The sequence below is a fragment of the Anser brachyrhynchus genome (genome assembly GCF_964034855.1).
Source record: "Anser brachyrhynchus genome assembly, chromosome: 10".
Classification (NCBI taxonomy): Eukaryota; Metazoa; Chordata; class Aves; order Anseriformes; family Anatidae; genus Anser; species Anser brachyrhynchus.
Window position 1 is genome coordinate 24,430,380 of NC_137705.1, and position 23,238 is coordinate 24,453,617.

Here is a 23,238-nt window from a genome sequence, read left to right on the forward strand (position 1 = left end):
GATAACAGAAACACTGAACAAAAAGTACATCATGTTTTGATCTAGATTCAGCTTATTTACTGTAGGTTTTAAATTTTCTCTCAACATGTGACAAAACACCATTGTATCTGAAATCCGTTCCACTTGCCATTGCCCAAATATCATTAGCTATACTCAAAAAAATCAAGATGTCCCCTTATTTCTGATGATCTGTTATAGTAAATATATGTAGATCAACTTAGTAAATAGATATACTAGTCATGCTTTTCAATAGTAGTTGACATTCTGCAGAGCCTAAGTATCATTATCTCTCTGCTTGCACTTCATCTCTCACCATTGAAACAAACTCATTATGAGCTCAAGTTTAAACTATACTTGAAGTAATTTTCCGAGTCAATTTTGCTGACATCATGAAAATTCCAGACTTGAAACAATAAAACAAATGTATTTTACTGAATAACAAACACTGATACAATTCAACAACAACAAAAATAGAACTAATGAACTTCCAGGGACACTTGAACTGCACGTAACAATAATACATACCAACAGATTTCTAAGTGATATGCCTATGCTGCCTTTCACAGGCACCTAGACAGGCTGGAGAAAAGGGCTGATAAGAACCTCACGCAGTTCAGCAAACAACAGTGCCCAGTCCTGCACCTTGGGAGGAAAAACCACGTGCACCAGTATGTGCTGGTTCCACCTCCACCAAAAGTAGCTTTGCAGAAAAGGGGCTCAGGGTCCTGCTGGGCTGACACTTGACCATGAGCCTGTAATGGTTCACCTCCTAGTGAGGCCACCCCTGGAGTATAGTGGCCAGTTCTGGGCTTCTCAGTACCAAAAAAAAAAAAAAAAAAAAAAAAACAGACAGGGACATATTGGATAGAGTCCAGCAAGGGGCCATAAAAGGATTAAGAGATTAATTAAGGGATTGAAGCATCTCATATGAGAGCTCTGGGACTGTTTAGTCTACAGAAGAGAAGGCTCAGGGGAGATCTTATCAATGTGTACAAATACCTGAAGGGAAGGTGTAAAGAGGATGAAGCCATGCTCTTCTCTGCAGTGCCCAGTGCCAAGACAAGAAGCAGTGAGCACACACTGAACCACAAGGGGTTCTTCTGAATACAAGGAAATACTTTTTTTTAGGGTGACTGAGTACTGAAACAGGTTGCCCAGAGAGGTTGTAGAGTCTCCATCCTTGGAGATACTCAAAAGCCACCTGGACATAGTCCTAGGGACCACAGGTAGCCCTGCCTGAGCAGGAGGATCAGGCAATATGACCTCCAGTCACATGTTATTGCATCATATGCAGTTACCGTATCCAAAATCAGAAGGTAGCCTTACAGTACCATTATTAAGCTAAATAATAAACGCTTTTTATGAAGTAAATAGGAACCGAATGAAGATTTATTTTAATATAGGATTTACTGATTTAATTACTACAAGGTGATTACAAAGTAATCCTGTTTAGGCAGGGAACCGACACTTCATCTACCAATACTTTAGCTCAGGATTAGAACTGACCCTTGATGGTTACTTTTACCTCTGAAAAGAAGCCCTTCAAGGCAGATCATGAGCTTGGTTTAGGACAGCATAAAATTCTACAGTGACAATTAACAAAACCTATTCTCCAAATAGAAGACTTAGGCATGCAGAAAGAAAGGAGTGTGGCTTAATGCAGGCCAAAACATTATTAACTTTACTCATCCGGGAACTACAAACAATAGCTTGTACAGTACAGAATTCCTGCCGTAATGGTTTCCACCTGCTGGAGGGCTGCCACTCGCCTCCATACCTCCCTGCATTGCTGCCTCATCTGCTGCTAGAACCCATTGTCCTTCCTTCAGATAAGTAAGACCTGACAACTAGAGACACAAGATTCAGTTGCTCTAAGCAGACACCATCTTTTCCTAATTCTACATTGCAGAGAGCTAAACCTGCTATGCCTGGAGTCAGTGCCGGGTTACCACCATAAAACATTCTAGGTACTAGTTTACTCAGCTTCAAAACCGGGTCTCAGAGAGTGCTCAGATGGTAGAATAGTATTTTTATTCCTCATCTACTCACACACAGCCGAATGATATGTGGAAATGTAGAAGCTCCTTTTGAAAGATAGGATATTTATAAGTACTGAAGAAAACACACTGTTGAGTTATATGAAGTTGATTGTTGTGAAACGGTTACCAAAAAGACTCACCATAAAACTAACAGTAGGTATAAAGGGAGTTTGGAAAAGTTTTACTAGATCTACACCATTCTGAAATTTCCTGTCTTGCTGCATCACATTTAGTTTGCACAGGATGCTCTCAGAGTTGTAATTCTAGATCATTTCTGTCTCTCATGATAAAATTATTCATTTTCATATATTTCACAAAACATCTCAGTAACAGGAAAATGCAGTCTGAAGGCATGAATTTGCTAACTGAAATGCACAATGGAAAAAAAAATATTTAATTTTTATTGCAAGATGTTGGCCCACCGACCAGTCAAAAGATATGAAAGGCAAGTAAGTAGGCAAAAGAAATAAGGGAAGAAAGTAGGAATTTCCACCCCAAATAAGAAAAAGTGCAAGCAGCTCAAAGAGCCTGTTTTCAACCGTCTCTTAGCTAACACTGTGCCTCAAAGTTTGGGCATCCAGTGAATGGGCTATGGCCCTATGAAATAATTTTTAGTGAGGTGCCTTCTTAAGTTTATGTTAAAGATGTGTTCTTTCTCTTTTCATCTATATGGTGATAAACAGGTACTTTGGCTACAGGAGCAGATGCAGCCATCTACAAATTCAGGCTGCTGTCCAGCTTTTGTGCTGCTCAGGGCTCCAGCACGTGTCTATACGATGCCCACAGTTTAACAGAATCTCTCTCCAATAAACCACATAACCAGTCTGGAAGTTGTAAAGTAATAGTTTGTGAGGAAGAGACATTCTGGCAATCACTTTTAACCAGAAAAACTCCCTAAGGACAAGGAGGGATGGTAAGGAATGTGCCGAAACCCTGAGCATCTTCAAAATATGCAATTAATACATCGTTACAATATACACATCAACCTTAAAGAATCTTTATTTTCTAATCTATGGAATTACTTGAACACAGATTTCTCATTTGTTTTTAATGATTGTCAGAGAAAGAAAATAACATTCTTACATAGTTATACAGCAATTTATAACAAATCCTCTGTTTGGTTATCTGAGCCTATTTCTTACAGCTGGCTGAAGGCTACTGTAAGACTGTTCCAAGAAATAAGACAAGCAGTTTTAAGGAGCTGTTGATTCCTTCATACTACTACTTCAAATTCAGAGTAGGTAGATACTAACAGTTGGCCCTTTCTCTAGTTCATAGATTTCAAAGAATAAATAAATAAATAAATAAATAAATAAATAAATAAAGACACCTTCCCCCTCGCCTTCTATGTAATTTATACCAGAACCTTTCATCCTTATGCAATTTCTATTGCATAAATCATTAAGCAATAAAAAATACACCAAATAACTTGTATTTATTTAAAGGAAGTCTACTAGGAAGGCAAGCAGTTGTGATTTGAAGACTTCTGAAGTTACTGAATCATTCACTTCCCGTACTACTGTTTCCACAATTAACCACCTCCTTCTCTACCGTCAAACCTTATAAAAATCTTTATTGTTGCATATTGTTGGAGACTTTTTACTTAATCGGAGAGATTAAACTCAAGCTGAGAATTCCCAGTCTAAAGGTTTCACCACATTCTTCCCCTGTGCAGCCATCTTAAGTGGGAATGTTTTATGTGTCTGTGCCTAGTCTTGCATAAATTCTGCCTTGCCATTTTTCAACTGCCTCTTGTAATATCCCACAGACACGTGTTCAAATCCATTTATATTTTTCATATATTCACCTCAGCCCTTTCTGCCATTTTTACTGCGAGCATTTCATATGGGAAAGGGTTTGCACTTTTTTTGTTTTCGCCGAAGGTGCAAGTAAAAATTACTGTATTTCTCCAGGCTCTTCCTACAGTCAAAGGAGAGAGACTGACACTTTTAGGGAGATTTATTCACAAGTGTTTGAATAACTAGTTCAAATTAGATTCCTAACTAGGTTAAATAAGCAGTTCATATTAAACGGCTAGTTAGATGAATTAAATGAAGGATTATACTACTGTGCACTCTTTATTCAAAGTCCATTCTTACAACACTACCTAATTCAATCTATTCAAAGAGGTGAAATTCAGGCTAATCACGTATCTTTTGCAAGTCCCAGCATTACTTAATTCCAGAAACCCCTCTTCACTTTTAGCTACCTGTTTAAACTTCTAGCTGAAAAGCTCTGCAGCTTGCGACATGCCTACACCAACTCTGAGGCCTTAAAATAATAAACAAAGGTGCTATTCTTTCTTGGGAAGTCATGTCTTGAGAAACCCATGGGTATGAGTGTGCCTTATTTCTACCAGTATAATTTAAAATAAAGAACGTTTTCAAGAGATTTGAGACTCAATACATATCCAGCAAAGTACATAAAAGTAATAAAACATTCAGTGCAACTTAAATGGATAAAAAATGAGATGCAATTACTATTGCCCAAAGTATAAACATCATTGAAGTGTGTCAAATCAGGTAAATTGCTGACATAACTTAAAGTTTAATACAGGTCATTTAAAGTCTGCCTCATAGGTAAAGGCTGCACATGAGAGCACACACTGTAATGCTATCTTTCCAAAAATAAAGAGAAGAAGTTTTGAGGCAAGTGAAGTTATTTCCCATTTTAAATCTGCAATTAGATTCAAATTATTTGGTAAATCATTTCAAATAAGGGCTACACCTGTACACATATAAAACAAGTTCCAATTCAAGTTATATGTTTCTTCTAATGCATCTTGAAATGCATCATATCCCAAAATGAAGTCTGCTATTAACCCATTATTGAAAGGTCTTCATTTTCATGTCATCTCACAGGAAAAAAAAAAAAAAGTTACGTTAATGTGTTTGACACCTCTGCCAAAATCCCCTTTTACATGAACATGATTTCAGCAAATTTTAACTAAAATTACTTCCCATAAGAGGTGGACGTTATCAAGCAACTTTCCCCAATTTTCTTTTACAAGTCTTAAAAAGAGAAAAGAACCTCAAAAAACTGTTGGCTGATAAAATCATTAGTAAAACCTACTCACAAAGCAGAAGACAGAAAACACCTAGACCTCTACGGGGTATATAAAATAGTTTGCAGTGTTTCAGTTTCATCAATCTATGAGGTACTGTAATTACTAAATTCTAACAAGAAAACATATGAAATACAAAAAATTTCTCATGATTCAGTCACAGAAGTTCAGGCTCAACTGATTTACAAGTCAATACTGAGACAGCCTTAACTGTCTAGAACTGAGATGTACTGTGAGGACATTTATGAGATTTTTGGCTTGCTTTGTTTTTAAGCCTATCCTATCTCCAGTGACCACACAGTTTATAGTGTTATTTAATTCTGAAGTAAAACAAGGCTTGTCATCAGAATTATTTGGATTATACAGAAATAAAGGTTAATTAAAGAAAATAATCATAACCAGGACCTTATACCTTACACTGACTGGAAACTATACTACTATCTTTCATATCCTATACCCTGACACATTTTTTTTCCTTAAAACCTGGAACAATCTCATACTATTTGTATAAAACATCATAATCATTTATATCATAAGTAACATATTAGACAAAACTAATGGAGTTCACTCTCTGCCATTATATAGTATTCCTTGTATCAAGCTATTTTTCTAATCATTCTAACATTACTTTTTCACTTAGTTTCACCAAAAGATTAACAATAAGCAAGCCCAATACAAACAATTATCTCCTGCACACCAACAGGCAATTACGGATCATTTTAAGTTCAATTGCTTTATGTAAAATGTTGAAGCTAAACTGCCTTCTTATGCAGGAAACAGGAAATAGAGCATGGATACATGTCAGAAGCCAACTGGTTCTCCACTAGAACTACACAATCCCAGCAACCCATCATTGAAAGCATTGTATATTGAGCTCTTTTTACCACTGTCCATCTGCCAGCACTGAGATTGTACTGTCTTGGATAATAATATTTGTCTGATAAAGAATTAGGAAATCAAACTAGTGGAGAGCCACTGGAATTTATCACTATCGTCAGCAGCATGACAGGTACTACAAACCCTGCAAAACAGATTTGCACAGCTGAAGATTTAAAATATGCAATCTCTAGTACTCAAAAGCTAGACTGAAATCTGCCAGTGTTGCTAGCATTTTTACCATTGTTCTCATTACGCTTACTTTAATGTTTTATACACATATATGCGCATATATAGATGTATGCTGTCTGGCCTTTTAAACAGAAGTTGGAAATCCCACGATTTCACCTGTATCTTCCAAATGTACAGACAGACAGTAAGACACAGTACACAAGGATAATGAGAATCTCAGAAGTATTTATTTCCTGCTTCCATGAGAGTGATGAGCTTAAGCTAACTCCTTTTTTCTCCTAAAGCTTTGTTAGCCAGAAATCTGAAACATCCTGTAAGACTCCCATTTACCTGAAATAATACAATTCTCTGAATAGAAAATATTCGCACTTTATTTCACAGATATTTGTGTTTCTTGAAAAGGATACACACACTAAAAATAAAGTGAAAAAGCAATAACAAAAAGCAATCTAAATAGTATGGTGTGCTCCAAGCCTATGAAGGTTTTATTTGGTTGGTTGGTGGTTTTTTTCCTTAAAAAAAAAAAAACAAAAAACAAAAAAACACTGCAGGAAATTGACAACCTTCTTAACCCTGGATTTGTGGATTTACGCATTCCATTAAGTGTAACAACCATCTCAATCTCATATTCCATTACACATACTTTTATGATCTGATTTTGTGGATAGATAGCAAACTAACACACTGGCCTGGTTTAAAGACTAAATTCACAGTTTTTAAATAAATTAGAAATTAAATTGCATTAGAAAGGACCACAGATTAGTATCAGGCACCCTTGTACAGACCCCTTCAAAATACATCAGTAGCTTCACCCTTCACAGTAGAAATACACTGTAGAAAAGTATCATGCAGAGCAAGCAAAACTCAGTAAACTAAAAAAAAAAAGGGAATGAAATCACAACAATCAAGTCATTAGGGCTCAGCCCACCTTCCTCCACCCTCACATTGAAGACAAAGAGAATTAGACAAAACTACGCTCTTAAAATGCACTCATAGGTACTATTAAAATAAATTGTAGAATGAGATCTGGTGTGCTACCAAAAAATATATATCAAATAGACTGACATTTAAAGGATTTAAAATTATTTCACTATTCTTAAACAAATTGTCCTCTACATAGGCTTGCAATAAACATATCATCAGCTTGACACACGTAATTAACTAAACATTTATATTGCATTTTATGATTAGAAGATACCATACCTCTGTCTGAAGTATTGCAGCTCTCTGTTCTTTGGCAGTAAGTGACTCTTTAAGCACTTCAATGTGTTGCTTGCAATCTGAATTCTGATTGCTAAGGGTTTCAAGCTTAGTTTGTAAGGCAAGAAGTTCCGATTCTTTTTTTGAGAGTTCTTGTTTCAGTTGGTCAATCTGTAATGGGAAAAATAAAAGTTTAGATCATTAATTTCATTTTCAATTCATAGTTGCACCTGAAACCTGAAAGGTGAGAATGACCAGAATATAATACAACTCAGACACCTCCTGTAAATTCTGGAAGAGAATTAAGATGTGAACTTTTAACAGTCAAAACTTCCAGTGAGTTTAATGTATTTTCAAGGAACCTGTCTTAAGAATGATTGTCCTGCTCTTGTCAAAGTTAAAAAAGAAAACTCTTAAAGCTTAAACATGATGATTTGGCCTATAAATTCACCATAGACTTCACTTAAGTTCAAAGGAATTTATCCTGTGTGAGGCAAGTCTGGCAGGACAGAAAATATGCATAGGAAAAAAAGTTTTCATAAAAGTATAAAGTGAATCCAATAGCCTATTCCTTCCAACTGTGTGATTCTTGTGACTTAAGTTATCATTGGTCCAAGTGAATCAAGGATTTTAGGAGCCCTATGAGGAAAAGCAGGCATCTTAGTAAGGAGCGGAAAGCAGGGAAATGGAACTTTAGCCTTACTTTTCTCGCAAATTTGTTGCTGTCCCACTATCCCCACCTCCTTTTTTTTTTTACTCTCTGGCAGTTCACATGGAATTCTCAGGCACTAGGAAAGTCAAGCAAAAGAGATTAGCTTAAGAGAGGTCTGGGGAAAATGTTCGAAAAAAAGTTCCAGAGTGAAAGGTCTATGATATTTTTAAAAGCGTATCCCTAGGGGAAATAGCAGAAATCCATTCACTAAGAAGGAGCTTCTGAATTCTGCAGGAGGTTCATCAGTAAATGACATGGAATTGTGATTATTCTTCCCTTTCTACAATGCTGATTTGAAAGGGTGGCTACAGAATGTGAAAGTGTGGTGGATTCAGAAAATCAAATCTAAGCAAAGCACTGGACAATATACAGAGCAATGCTAAAGGATTGTGAATTACGTGACACATAACTATTCTTTTTAAAGTTCTGTGAAATAACACTGGTCACCAGAAGAGTTCAGATGTGTCATCTCATGAGGATTATTTGAACTAAAACTCCTCAGTGCATCTGCATAATTCAGAGAAACCACATTTACTTGGAAAGTTTTCTTGATGACTGTAAGGCCTAGACAACTTTCTTTAAAATTCAAGTTTCAGTTCTGAAATGACCAAAGAAATCCTAGAACAGCTTTTTCTATTCTCTTACTTCAATTCCATCCCAACAGACATTGAGATGCAAGAAGTCTAGAAGGGCTAGACAGAAGGTTAATCAAAAGTCTCCATGAAAAAAAGAATGGATATATATATTCATACGTAATTATGTATATCCACAGGTTGATCCTACTTAACCACATCCTAAATATCCACATACTAAAATATGTCACAGATTCCATACTGTATGGCAGAGTCACCAGAAATATCTTCTGCTAATCAAACTATTTCTAGTTTGTTCTACGTTGCATTTTTCTACGTTGCGTTTCCTTAAAAATTCAATAAATTATTTCTTTCAACGATGTGCAAAACAATACATTTATTCCTTATTTCTCTCTGTAAGTCTCAGTATGTCTGCCTACCTGGTTAACATATTTGGCCAGCCACCCCTGAGCTACCATATAAAATCAAGAATCTATACTAGCACTATAAGCAATCACCTTCACAATCTGAAAATATCAAAATAAGAAAAGGAGCATACAAAAAAAAAAAAAACAGATGTAAAGAAAATGTAAAAAGTGCCGTTAAGAAACTGCTAGAGAAGAATTTCTCTTGAAAGCAAACCACCTTATTCCATCCGTTGCCAGAACATGTAAGCAAGTATGGAAACTGAGACAGAAATGTATATGAAATGAACAATGGGAAAATCTGTCTACGATATATAAAGACAAAAAGTAGATCTGCAGCCAATCTGAATTACATCCCATGCTTTATATGAGACCCATGTGAACATCGCAGACACTTAATCTCTCCTTAAAACTCTTTTCACTTTTTTCCATGACACAACCCACACTCTGAGGAAGAACCAACATCCCACCCCCTCCTCCACTCCACACACACACACACACACACACACACACAAAAGAAGGTTGATTTTCATTGCAGGTATTTTCTTTGTGTTTCAGAAACAGAATCTGTTCCTTAGTTCTGACTACAGTACCTACAAATTGCCAGAAGTTTAAAAATGTGTTATAGCTCTCAAAAAAGAAAATCTGTTCAATAATTATGCTTTTGGCTGGTGTTTTATTAAAATAAAGTATAAGGATGAAAATGTAATGAAACTTCAATTTAAAAAAATAAAGTATCAAAAATAACAAAGGCATAACAAGAAACCACATTACTTTTAAGGAGAAATTTTTACTCCTGGGTATATTTGCTTTCTATAGTTCTGCATAAGCTATTAGTGTGTAAAAAAATGCAACAGGGCCTGAAATAATTTTGTCTCAAGCAGATGTGCATACATTTTCACTTTGCTATATCTTAAGTGGTGCAGAAGACCAAGAGTCACAACCTTGTGACCTGAGTACAAAAAAAAAAAAGCAAGAACATTTTCGTACTTTATTAAGACTACAATGAAAATAATGTAAAAGTCTAAGTGCTATAGCATTCATAGAACTCTGTCTGTCCCCTGATTATGACCTTCCCATTTCATGCGTGTAATTTGCCTGTCACCACTTTTTTTTTTTCAATATTGCCCAAAATGATCTTGTTTCATCACCTTAGCTGAAACCCCAGTTCCTTTGTCTTTCTTCTCAATGATTATCACTTCCTTTAATTTCAGTTCCTCGTATACTAGCATTCTGAGAAAACCATTATGATTTTCCTTACATTATTATTTTTACATACCAAAAATCTTACCTGACATTACAGGGAGAAAGAAAACACATGCAAAAATAAAAAATAAAATCTGAACTTTTTCCCTGAATATTGCATAAGTTAAAATTAATGGGCTAAACCTTTAATTCAATAATTCCATTAAATGAAACTACGCTGATTTATCAATCATAATAATTTAGTCTTATAGGACAAGTGATAACTGGTTTTTCAAGTGAAGAAATTAAGTGAAGGAAGAACAGCAATGCAAGTGAATTTGCTGCACAGAGTAGACTAAAAGTCTAACTGTAGGTTCTACAGTCTATGCTGTGCAAGCTTTTTTTTTTTTTTTTGAAAGGTTTTATAACATATCCAGACCTATCCACAAGAAATGCTGTTTTTTCTTGTATATTTCTTTTACAGGATCACCTAGAATTTGCATGCTTCCTTCAAATAGTGTAAAGAGCTGTTACTCATGGATGTTAATTACAGAGAGCATTGTTATAGTGCACTTCAGCTTAATCAATTCTTAAAATTCAACTTAACTCTAATTTGCTGAAGTGATACTGAACAATCACTAGGTTTTCATACTCATTCTTGTAGATAACATGAGGCCTCTAATACTCAAAAGAACTACTTGAATTCTAGAGTGAAAACTCTCACCTGTAAAACGCAGCAGTATTCTTTCAAGTATCTGGCTGCTAACCAAAGAACAAAGGGGGAGGAAGCATTGCAAAGCAGAAGTTAATTTTTTTTAAATGCATATCATTCCACATGCTTTCTTCAAGTTCTTATTAAGGATATCTGAAGTTTCATATCTCTGAGTCATGAAAAATTTAAGACTTGTTTTGACAACTTCCGTATCACGTGAGCAATAACAATTTTGTCCTTTCAAATAGAGACCAACGAGAGATACCATAAAGTTTTCTCATTTCTATAATTTTCCATTTCACAGCAAGTCAAAATTAAAGCCTATAAGATTGTAAGCAGTGAATATTATTAAAAATTAAAAGGAACTCTTTCCAACATTCTCTGCATGCATGTGCAATAAATAATGTTCTAAGTTGGCCTCCATTTAATGCCTTCCCTTTTACTTAAATCAAGAACACATATATTTCAAGAATAAACGTGAAGTATCAAAAGCTTTATAGCACCTAAGTTTGTTAACGGTGAGAAGAGTTTTGTTCTATTCTTTGCCATCAATCAGGACTTAAGTATCAGAATTTATCAACAATCTCTGGTTCAACAGATCAAGTACAGTAAGGCCAGTTTGCTGACAGCTACATAAATATTTTTCCACCTTGAAATGTTCTGAGATGAATGATAAAAATAATATCTTCTGCTACAAATCTTAATTTTAAGCAGAAAGAAAGGACTGGTGAAAGAAAACAGACAACATTTCATCAGAACGTGACATTTATCAAAGATCAGAAGTATTGCAAAAAAACAATGGCATGTTTAATAGTCTTCTCATTCATCTGCTTTCTGTATCACAGAAATACAACAAACCTCTTCCTCTCAAAGACCTTAGAATACAGTTAACAAAATATTAGCCTTTATGCAATATTTTTAAGCAATAGATTTGCTTTAGGGTATTAGTTTTGTTGTAAATTACTATAACTGGATTGCTTAAAATTTAACCATGTTTAAATGGGCAAAACAATTTTCTTGACAACAATACCACTTAAGAGCAAGTATCTTGTCAAGAAGATAAGAAGGATCTACTACACACACAATAAAAACCTATGAAAATCAGAGAAGTCAAATTCTCTAGAAAGTGCTGTCTCTTTCATTCTCTGACCATAGACAAGCTGCACACCTTCCCAGAATGCTAGCTTGCCCAACTCTAAAAGGTTGGCAATGCTATTTATCTACCTGATATTGCAAACTTTGTACTTTAACTGCAATATTGCTGAGTATCATTAATGTTGAGAGAAAGTGGTAGGCAGAGAACTGCACTTCAAGCCACTTATCTCCTCCTCATTTGCTTATGTGGCCACTAGAGAGGTAACACCAGCTCCTTCTCCATTTTTTCAGAGCAGCAAGTATACATTTCAGAAAAAAAATGGATCAATCCATTTCAAGTCCCTAGAATTTCACATACAAAAAAAAAAAAAAGCCTAAATATTATACAAAACAAAAGAACCAAAACAAATAACTAGGATGGAAAGACTTAAGTGTGAGATTCATTAATAATCTTGACTACTAAAGGGTTTTGCCCAGATTTTATTCTTCCATTATGGTCACATTTTAATATCACTGCAAAAAATGAGATAGCTGGTTTTCCACTTCATGCTGTTGCTGCTTTTTTCTCCCCATCTTAGTTTATCTTATAAGTTAAAAAATTTGTTATTTCCAAAACCTGAATTTTAAATGAGAATGGTAGCATCAGCTTCCGTCTCTATATTTTTTATTTTATATTTTAAACAAGTACCTAAACTTATTATTTTATCATTTCGTGAACAAAATGTGCAAGGTGAGTAGCTGGGGATAAACCATTACAAAAATGTAATGTATATATTTACTAGAATTTTAAGGTAATTTCAAAAAAATATTAGAAATGTAGTATTAGAACTCACAAGAAAAGACTATTTGGAGAGAACTCATCTTTACCTAGAAAGCCATCAAGCAGGTTGAAATTAAAGGAGGTAAAAAAGTCCAGCCAGAACAACAATTTAGGCATCAAGATTTACTTGTGATGAATTTTAAAATAATGAAGAAGGAGTTCTACTTAGCAAGCCTGATACCAAGAAAATGTGTTCCACTACTACACATTTATTATCTGCTTGTGGGCAACTCAGTTATCTATGTATAATGATTTGAAATGAAGAGGACACTGTAGGAACAAAGTCATTAAATTGCAAGTCATTAAAATGCTAAAAACTTAAAATTTGGCATCAGCAGCCCTTACTGTAAAACTACTATGAAAATAAGGAAAAAAAAAAAAAAGCACAACTAAAACTGTGCCAAAATGTTGCAAGTCAAAATGATAAGATAATTCATTCAACATTAGAACACCAAACAAAAGAAAGAGAAAAGGGCACATGGTATAAAGACTAAGGATTGCAGTTGTCTCCACAGCAGTTTTGGAATATGCACTTTCTTACCTCTCTGAAGTCAAAATATAAATGAATTCTTATTTAACCAAAATGCTTCACTCCTCTATAGCTAGTGAGTACCACATAGCAGAGGTTTACCAGTGAAAGATATGCAGAGAGCTGCTTCTGTTGAAAAGGGTCTAGTTAAAACTTTTGTTCACCTTATTTAAACACCGTTAAGATATTAATAGACCTTACCTTATTTTTCATGAACTTTGAGTGACTCTTGTAAACTTCTATTTGTTTTATTTCTTCTTCTCGGTCTTCTGTATTCAGAACTCCATTTGTCTTTAACATCTGTATTTCATCTTCAAGATCTCTTATATTGCGCTCAAGTGAAGCTATTTTTGTATCCTAAATTATATAAAAAAGAGTATTGAAAATTATATGAAACTTGTATATTAAGGCATAAAAATGTTTCTGTACCTGCAGAAACATCAAATAATAAGACAGCAAAAATAGATAGTAAAAATACAGATTGCACATACACCATCATAAACCAAGAGTAATTCTATCAATATTGGTTTAAAGAAACACAGATTTTAGATCTCTTTAACCAGTAGAAAAAAAAAATGCAATGCTATGTTCTATTGCATTATATATAGAGGACATTTTCTGGTCAAAATCCTCCCTATGTTCCTACATGGTTAGGAATGAAGGGAGAAGGGATGGGGAAGAAGATGTGGCCCTCACTATCCACGAGGAAATGTTTGGCGACCTGCTACAGCACTTGGATGTACGCAAGTCGATGGGGCCCGATGGGATCCACCCGAGGGTACTGAGCGAACTGGCGGAGGAGCTGGCCAAGCCGCTTTCCATCATTTATCAGCAGTCCTGGCTATCAGGGGAGGTCCCAGTCAACTGGTGGCTAGCAAACGTGACGCCCATCTACAAGAAGGGCCGGAGGGTAGACCCGGGGAACTACAGGCCTGTTAGTTTGACCTCAGTGCCAGGGAAGCTCATGGAGCAGATTATCTTGAGTGTCATCACGCGGCACTTGCAGGGCAACCAGGCGATCAGGCCCAGTCAGCATGGGTTTATGAAAGGCAGGTCCTGCTTGACAAACCTGATCTCCTTCTATGACCAAGTGACGCGCTTGGTGGATGAGGGGAAGGCTGTGGATGTGATCTACCTTGACTTCAGTAAGGCTTTTGACACCATTTCCCACAACATTCTCCTCAAGAACCTGGCTGCTCGTGGCTTGGACTGGCGTACACTTTGTTGGGTTAAAAACTGGCTGGATGGTCAGGCCCAAAGAGTTGTGGTGAATGGAGCCAAATCCAGTTGGAGGCCGGTTACTAGTGGAGCCCCCCAGATCTCAGTGCTGGGGCCAGTCCTCTTTAATATCTTTATTGATGACCTGGATGAGGGGATCGAGTGCACCCTCAGTAAGTTTGCAGATGACACCAAGTTAGGTGCGTGTGTTGATCTGCTCGAGGGAAGGAAGGCTCTGCAGGAGGATCTGGATAGGCTGGACCGATGGGCCGAGGTCAACTGCATGAAGTTCAACAAGGCCAAGTGCCGGGTCCTGCATCTGGGGCGTAACAACCCCAAGCAGCACTACAGGCTGGGAGATGAGTGGTTGGAAAGCTGCCTGGCAGAGAAGGACCTGGGAATACTGGTTGATAGGCAGCTGAATATGAGCCAGCAGTGTGCTCAGGTGGCCAAGAAAGCCAACAGCATCCTGGCTTGTATAAGAAGCAGTGTGGCCAGCAGGTCTAGGGAGGTGATTGTCCCCCTGTACTCGGCTCTGGTGAGGCCGCACCTCGAGTACTGTGTTCAGTTTTGGGCTCCTCGCTACAAGAAGGACATGGAGGTGCTCGAGAGAGTCCAGAGAAGGGCAACGAAGATGGTGAGGGGTCTGGAGAACAAGTCTTACGAGGAGCGGCTGAGGGAGCTGGGGTTGTTTAGCCTGGAGAAGAGGAGGCTCAGGGGAGACCTCATCGCTCTCTATAGGTACCTTAAAGGAGGCTGTAGAGAGGTGGGGGTTGGTCTATTCTCCCACATGCCTGGTGACAGGATGAGGGGGAATGGGCTAAAGTTGCGCCAGGGGAGGTTTAGGTTGGATGTTAGGAAGAACTTCTTTACTGAAAGGGTTGTTAGGCATTGGAATGGGCTGCCCAGGGAGGTGGTTGAGTCACCATCCCTGGAGGTCTTTAAAAGATGTTTAGATGTAGCCCTTAGCGATATGGTTTAGTGGAGGTCTTGTTAGTGTTAGGACAGAGGTTGGACTGGATGATCTTGGAGGTCTCTTCCAACCTAGACGATTCTGTGATTCTGTGAGAAGGAAAGATGCTCTATTTCCCATGCGTATATGATAACATAATTTGATTGCTCTCCTAACCACTTAGGTCTGGCTATTATTCCAAGCTCTTAATAACAAAGGGTAAGTTCAGCCTAGAGAGGCCAGTCCATCATCACTTGAAGAAGACAGGCCACTTCATCATGTGACTCTGCCTAAGGCAGTTTCCAAGTTTGATCGGAGTTTATGTTTCTGCCTGCTGTCAGGGGAAAGAAAGGTTGTTTCCTCACATGCTTTTCCTCCAGCCACATATTTAAGAGGAGATTTAGCACTTTTTATTACGAGTCCCAAAAAATAAACAAACCCACAAATACACAACCACTCAAAATTTTCGTATCGCGGACAATAGCTGCCACGTGTGTCAGCACAGCACTGACAATATCCAGTGTTGGTTTTTTTTCTGTTGTTGCCAGCTATTTTGAAATTGAATATATCTCTTCAGTGAGAATTAGAAAAAAAAATTTTAGAAAAACATGATTATACCAAGCAGAAGTAATCAATGAGGACTGTGTCAGGGTTTACTTGCAAGAATTCAACCCATACAAATCCATAAGACTTGACAGATAGCATCCAATGGTTTTAAGACAACTGGCTGATGTCCTTGTAAAGACGCTGTCTACCATCTTTGAAAAATCATGAAAACTGGGGGAAATTCCTGACAACAAGAGGAAGAAAAACGTTGCACAGGCTCATATCCTGAGAAGTCTTCTTGGACAAGATTCTTCATCAATGAGAAGGTAATTGGGACAGTCAGTATGGATTTACCAAAGCTAAATCATGCCTGACCAACCAAATTGCTGTTTTAGACAACGTGTTTAAGTTTGTGGATGAAGAATGAATAGTGAATGCCATTTACATCAGCTTTAGCAAGGCATTGGACAGTTTCACAGAACATTCTTATATTCAAGTTAAGATGTTATGGTCTGGATGGGTGATCAAATAGCAAGGTTAAAAAAAAAAATGGTTGTATGATCAGGCTTAGAGGGTAACGTTCAATAGGTTGTATTCTACCTTGAAGCCAGTAACAAGAACACCACGGGGTCAAACTGGGACCTGTCCCATTAAGTATCTTTAACAGTGACCTGAAAGAGGTGACAAAGCACTTGCTCACAAGCCCTGTGGATGACACCAAGCTGGGAGACCAGTGAATATGCTCAATGGCAGGGCTGCCACCCAAAGGGACCTATAAAGGTTGGATGGGTGGGCAACCAGGAACCTTAGAAAATCCAACAAAAACAAATGCAAAAGTCCTGTGCCTGGGAAGGAAGAACCCCTTGCAGCTGTACTTGCCAGGGACTGACTGCCCTGGGAGCAGTTCTGCTGGAAAGGATTGGAGGATCCTGGTGGACACAGCAAGCTTAACAGGAGCCAGCAATGTATGCTGGCAGCAAAGGCAGCAAGCAGTATCCTGGGCTGCATTAACATGAGCACAGACACTAAGTAGATCAAGGAAAGACACATTCATTAGACTGTGCTTACAGTACTGCATCCGGTTTTATGCCCTGCAGTACAAGACATTGATAAACTTGAGTAAGCTCAGCAGGGGGCCAAGGGGGTTGGAGTACTTGCCCTCAAAGAAGAGGCTGAGGAAACTGGGCTTGTTCAGCCTGGAGAAGAAAAGGCTTCAAGACAGGCCTAAAAACAGCTGTCCAGTACAAGTATTACATTTTGAGAACAAGCATTGGAACAGTTTGCCCAGAGAAGTGTAGTCCATCCCCGGAGGTTTTCAAGATATGACATGATAAAACCCTGAGCAACTCTCTTCACCTGGGCTTTATACAGTCATGAGACAATTCTCAAATAGATATGAATTTCAAGGTGACAGAAAGAATTAATAACCAAACTTTTTTTTTTTAAAAAAAAAAGTCTTTAAAAAATCTAATTCCATTTATGCATATGTTTAAAAAAAAAAAAAAGTAAATCCTACACCACAGAAAATATCAGAAAATCACTATACTATGGCTATAGCAAGCAGGAAAACGCAAACCTCATTTAAAATGGATGAAAATTAGCATCAGGGTGAAAGCGTGTTTCTTCAGTGAAAGATCAAACATTCATTAAACAGTTTTGTTCCATCACACAATCAGAGCCACAGTAAACAAGTTTCTACTGATAGAGGTGTGGGTGTAACAGTCCAATCATACACAGAGAATGGCTCTGAAATAAGCAACAGCGTAAGCATTTGCTTACAACCATATAAAGCGGTCAAGAAATTTTTGCACACATCAGAATCCTGATAAATACGCTTAGCCAGCTCCCTCCCGGATAATTCAGAAGTCCAGAGCACAAAATAACACTTAAAAAAAAATCAGTCATAAGATGATGGGTGTGGGAGATAATACTTTTATGCAAATAAATTTTGCATACTGCTAACATTGAAGAAACAGGAAAATATACATCTAGCTTGCTGCTGAATTCAGTCACTTGCATCACACTTTGATATACTACTTTTCACTAGCAGATATATTTCTGAGTTGTAAAACTATGCATATACACCATGCATCCTGTCTGAAGAGTTTAAGTGTGCTTTTAAGCCAGACAAGAGCTCAGTGATGAAAGGATGTAAAACTTTTTGAGACAAAGGAATTTCAAACAGAAGTTGAGGAGAGCTATCTTCCATGACAGCAAAAATACTTCAGGTTTACAGAGATAAAATAATGCACTTTGAAGGGGAAGATCAAACCCCTTCATCTGTTTTTATAAGATTCCAAATCAACTGCATCCCTTTTTGGAAAAGGACCTACAGTCAAAAAAAGAAAAAAGTGTCAGAACACAAAGAAAGCAAAAATAATTGTTAGAATATAAAACCTGCTGCTCCTTATCTTTAACCTCATTAGCTGTTTGTTTTCTGGAAAGTAACTGATACTGAAAATGTTGATGATGATCTTAATCAGCAGTTTATATTTTTATTTCTTGAAGGACATGTTCAAAGAGAAAGTATTCTTACCAAAAATTATTTAAAAACACCAAGGAGCTGACCAGGGATGCAAGCAATAAATAAAAATAAATAAATAAAACACACATATAATTCTGGAAGATTTCCAACCATTTTTAAAGTTATATGCATGTATCTAATGTAATAATGGTGTTGTTTGTTTGTCTGAATGATAGATTTTCAAGTTCTTGTTTTAACATGCAGGTAAAATACAACTTTAATTAGTAGGTTAATTTAGCATTAATAACATAACGTTTCCAATAGCATTAGAACACAAACGTTTCCTAAAACGTTTATTAATATTTGTCCAAGCAATCAGTGTTACTTATACCATAGAGCAAAGGCCATATGAGTAATCACAAAAAAAAAAAAAAAAGTAATCTCTCTGTTGAACGTAAACAGCTTTCACATGAGAGAAAACAGATTTTTTTCTTTTTTCACAGGATAACTGTTCTATTCACAGAACATTTTATAAAAATTATAAAAAAGTAGTAAAATAAAAGTTTAGGCTGGAACAAAAATAAAATGGAAGAACTCTTTTTACACCTTATCATTTGGATAAACTGCATGAAAAGAAAATTACTGAAAAGGAAAAAAATTTAAAGCTATCAGGCTGAGGCAGAACAATAAATACAGCAATTATTGAAGCTCTCACAGACACTACAATCAAATCGGGTTCTTCCATCGGACATCTTTTTAGAAGTTTTCTATTTATGCTACTGAAGATAAAAGCAAAATCGAAGCTTCATTGCCCTTTAGAATGACTTTGCCCTTAAGTAAATTAATACTTACATGACCTGTTATGACATCTCATCTGGGAGTAGTCTTCATCAAATCTCTCCAGATAAGTCTTTAAGAGTCTATTTTCTATTGTTTGATTTTTATTTTTTTTCTCATATACCATATTTGCATTTTACACATTTGCAAATATAATATGGCAGAAATAATTCATAGCACATTAGCCTGTTTCACTCTTTGGAAGGTTTATGCATCAGAGAATAACATTTAAGCTTTATGAAAAATATAAAACAAAGTAAAAGTAAATAAAATGCTTCCAAAATTTATCACAAGTTTGAGTTCTCAAAGGACAAGTTTATTTTCAATCAGATCTCTGTGTACTGTGATTAGAGCTGTATACACTAGTTTTCCTACCTCCAGAAAAAAAAATGCCACTGTCAGTTCTGTATTAACTTCTTATTGGAACATAAGCTAGAAATTGGGAGAAAAAAAAAAAAAAAAAGAAAACTAAAATCTGTTTCAGAATCAAAAACGTCAGTGATACGTCAGGAGAGAAGCCAGACTTCACCTTCACTGGCTGTTCAAGGTGTCAAAGGTACCACTTCCTATGTATGAACAATACAGGACTGGTAATTCTGCAAATACACCAGACAGGCAGCTGGCTTGCCCAGCAAACCTGAAAGTTTCCTGTCTGGACAACTGCTAGAAAGCAAGGAAGCTGGTAGCTCAAACTTAATACAGACAGCCTGTAGCTCCCATAGGGTACTGCCACGGAGGGAGTTGGGTTGGCTTACAGGATAGGTAGAAAGTTTCATAGCTTTGCTTTCACTGAAAGTTTTGACAGAGTAGGCACATTCCCATAAACTCTTCTGATTCCGCTGAATCAGCATTTTCCCACAGAAAACTTCAGTTGGAAGCTTTTCAACCAGCTCTTGTTGTGGCATGGGGTCTGGCAATCTTTCAGAAACTGAAATAGGAACAGATGCTTTATTTCCTTCAAACCACTAAGACTTATCTTCATTAGCAGCATTCACTAAGTGGGTCTGTGTTGAATCACTAAGAAGATTCCTTTGCAGCACTATGAAGGAAGAAGCTTAGTATTAAGTGGTACTAATAAACGTCTTCTGCATTCTACAACAGTGCAGCATTTCTGCAGATTTTTCCTGTCAGGCCCTCTACATCTCTGGTAAAAGACACAAGATTATATAGCAGGATTTATTATATAGATCAGGGTACTCACCCTATCTATCCTCTACTTCCAGCAGTAACCAATACTTCTACTTCATCTGTGTTATTAGAACAATGTTGCAGACATTCTGTGAGAGGGCAGAGCTATATCTCTCCTTGACCTAGCACAAATTCACCTCTTTGGAACATGAAACTCAACTAGTAATTGTCCTGATGCTAATGAAGAAAATAACATTTCACAATACAAAGGAGAGCAACCCTACAAATGAGTTTTGACAGTAAAGTTTCAAGAATCCAATAATAAAATCCTATATTTCCAGGCCTTACCAAAAAAAAAAAAGTGAATAAGTGCTTTGGTATATTTCCTGAATGCTTCGGAAAAAAAAAATAGGCAAAAAATATATACTATATCAGTCTTTCATTCTCTGAAAGGATGAGTGATGAATTGCTACTCTTACATAATTTCAAATACATTTGGTACATTTAATAAACTATGCCTATGAAAAATTTTGCTTGTAGAGCATTCTACAAGCGATCAGCAACAAATATTTGAAATTTCACATTTAATAAAACTTGTATGTCAGTGTACAAATACACAAATACTATACACAACTAGTCTTGCCATAAATTTTTCCAATTTAATGCAGTGAATATTGAGGTTTATTTCTGAAGACAAGGGAAAGTGAAAGCTCATGCAATCTTAAAAATAGGAGTATACTGCACTGCAAACACATACACACTTTTGCAGAACCAAACCCATACCTGAAATATCAAAGCTGGATCAATACATAAAGATGGCTCTTTCTGCAAGTAAGGTAAACCACAAATATTTTCATTTACAGCTTACCAGCTGAAGACTTCTTATTTCTTGTTGCTAAACTATATAAATTTCAGGATAGTCAATGCTGTACAGTTAGGATGAGCTTTATGTTATCAGTAGGCAACTCATTCTGATTTTCTCTCTCAATATCACTGGTTTAAATCTGGAACTGTGAACAAGATGAGCAAATTTTGACCTAGCAGTAAACAATTTGGATGTAACTCATGAGCAAAGATATCAGTGACCTGGCATCTGCCTGCAAACGAAACTCAAGGAAGTATGCACGGGTGCAATGTCAATTAAAGGAATACATTTCAATACATTGGCTTTATTTTGTGCTTAAGCAGACAAATATTTAGGCATGAGAAAAAAAAAAAAAAAAAGAAAAAGTTACTTGATCAGGTGCAAAGAAAAAAAAAGCTATTCTGGCTTTCCATTCAACACAAATCATAAAATCACATGAATGCTGTTAGATATTTATTTACACCTTATATTAGTGTGCATTTGCTACCTCTAGCTTCCACATGCTGTATTTTGTGATTTATTTATTTTCAGGACTGGAGAGGCCTCTTTTTTATGAAGGTATCTCATGTAGGTTATCTACAGACTATAATCTCTTTGCTCTGTCTACGGAGCTCTAACTTTATCTCTTTGCTCTACACAAAAAAACTAAACTCCTAAAGTCATCCATTATAATGCATGTTTGATAAACTTTTTAAAACATTCTGATGACTTTTGTCTGAACACTTCCCAGTTTATCAACATCTTTTTTTTAATCCATAGACATAAAAAGAAAACACGGCCTTCCAGTAGCTGTTGTGCCTGTGCCAAACGTAACTAAGTTCTCCTTTATACTCCTAATTAAGGTCTTAGAGATAGAGGTAGGGTGGCATTTCACCTTGTCATTTTATAGAAAATTTGCATAAAATACAACAACCATCACTGAGTATCTAACAGGGACTCATCTTGCTTTAAAATTCTGTTAAACACTTCAATCAACAAATATTATTCTCTGAGCTTTATAAACAACTAAACCAGGTCTTGCTTACATGCCTAATTATCAGTAAAATTTCCTGTAACATAATTCTAGTGTCATTCTGTAAACACGGAAGATTCAGGACAGAGTGCCTGCTAGAGACTCTCCATGACAGAACAGAGCTTTAGGCAACTGTTGAATAATTTCTTCTTTAAGGGAAGTTTATGCTGTGAACTTGACAAATAAAGGAACTGACTAACCCAACGACAACCTCCATAAATATGAGTTATTTATATGAAAAGTATTCTGAAAAATTCCTACAATGGGAAATACAACCATCAGCTACTGAGATGCTGCAAAAGAGGAAGGGACGGTGTTTTCCAACCCATCAGACTCACAGCACTAGAGTCAGGAAACATTCTGCCCCTACCTTTAATGTGCCTATTCTTTTACCCTTGCTCTCTGCCTTAGTTACAGATCACTGGAATTACTCATTGTGGAAAGTATGAGAAGAATCCACTGACTCTATATGTCTTTATAACACTGCAATGAGAGGAAAACCATTCAGAACGTCTTTTTGAACTCATTCCTATTCAAGACATGCTATGCATCAATTAAAGCACCCAGGCTTCCATTTCATATTGAATGTGTAGCTGACTCAAATCATTCAAACAGAATGGCTGTGGGACCTTCCTTTCCAGCATACTTGAAGGGTTAAAAGCTTTTATTTTTAGCCAAGTCTCTAATGGCTCTTCAGCACCCTCCTACCCAAGAGAGATGGAAGGCAAGAGAAACAGGCATGCTACCTTGGACAAGAGGTAGGACAGATGGGGAAAGGGACAGGAAGCATTCAGC

General features: G+C 36.7%; 1 protein-coding gene across 31 annotated transcripts in view; it reads right to left on the reverse strand.

Annotated features, from left to right (window-relative positions):
• The window catches only part of ERC2 (ELKS/RAB6-interacting/CAST family member 2), a 522,744-nt gene that overhangs the window by 379,182 nt on the left and 120,324 nt on the right, over positions 1-23,238 (reverse strand). For all 31 annotated transcript variants that reach the window (XR_013955471.1, XR_013955472.1, XR_013955473.1 and 28 more), the window contains 2 exons: positions 13,623-13,778; positions 7,375-7,542 (listed from right to left, as the gene is read on the reverse strand). Coding sequence is in view for 25 of the 31 variants with exons in the window: in XM_080605891.1 (XP_080462017.1) it covers positions 7,375-7,542; positions 13,623-13,778 (324 nt within the window). In the remaining 6 variants the exon portion in view is untranslated. The remainder of the gene's footprint in view (positions 1-7,374; positions 7,543-13,622; positions 13,779-23,238) is intronic.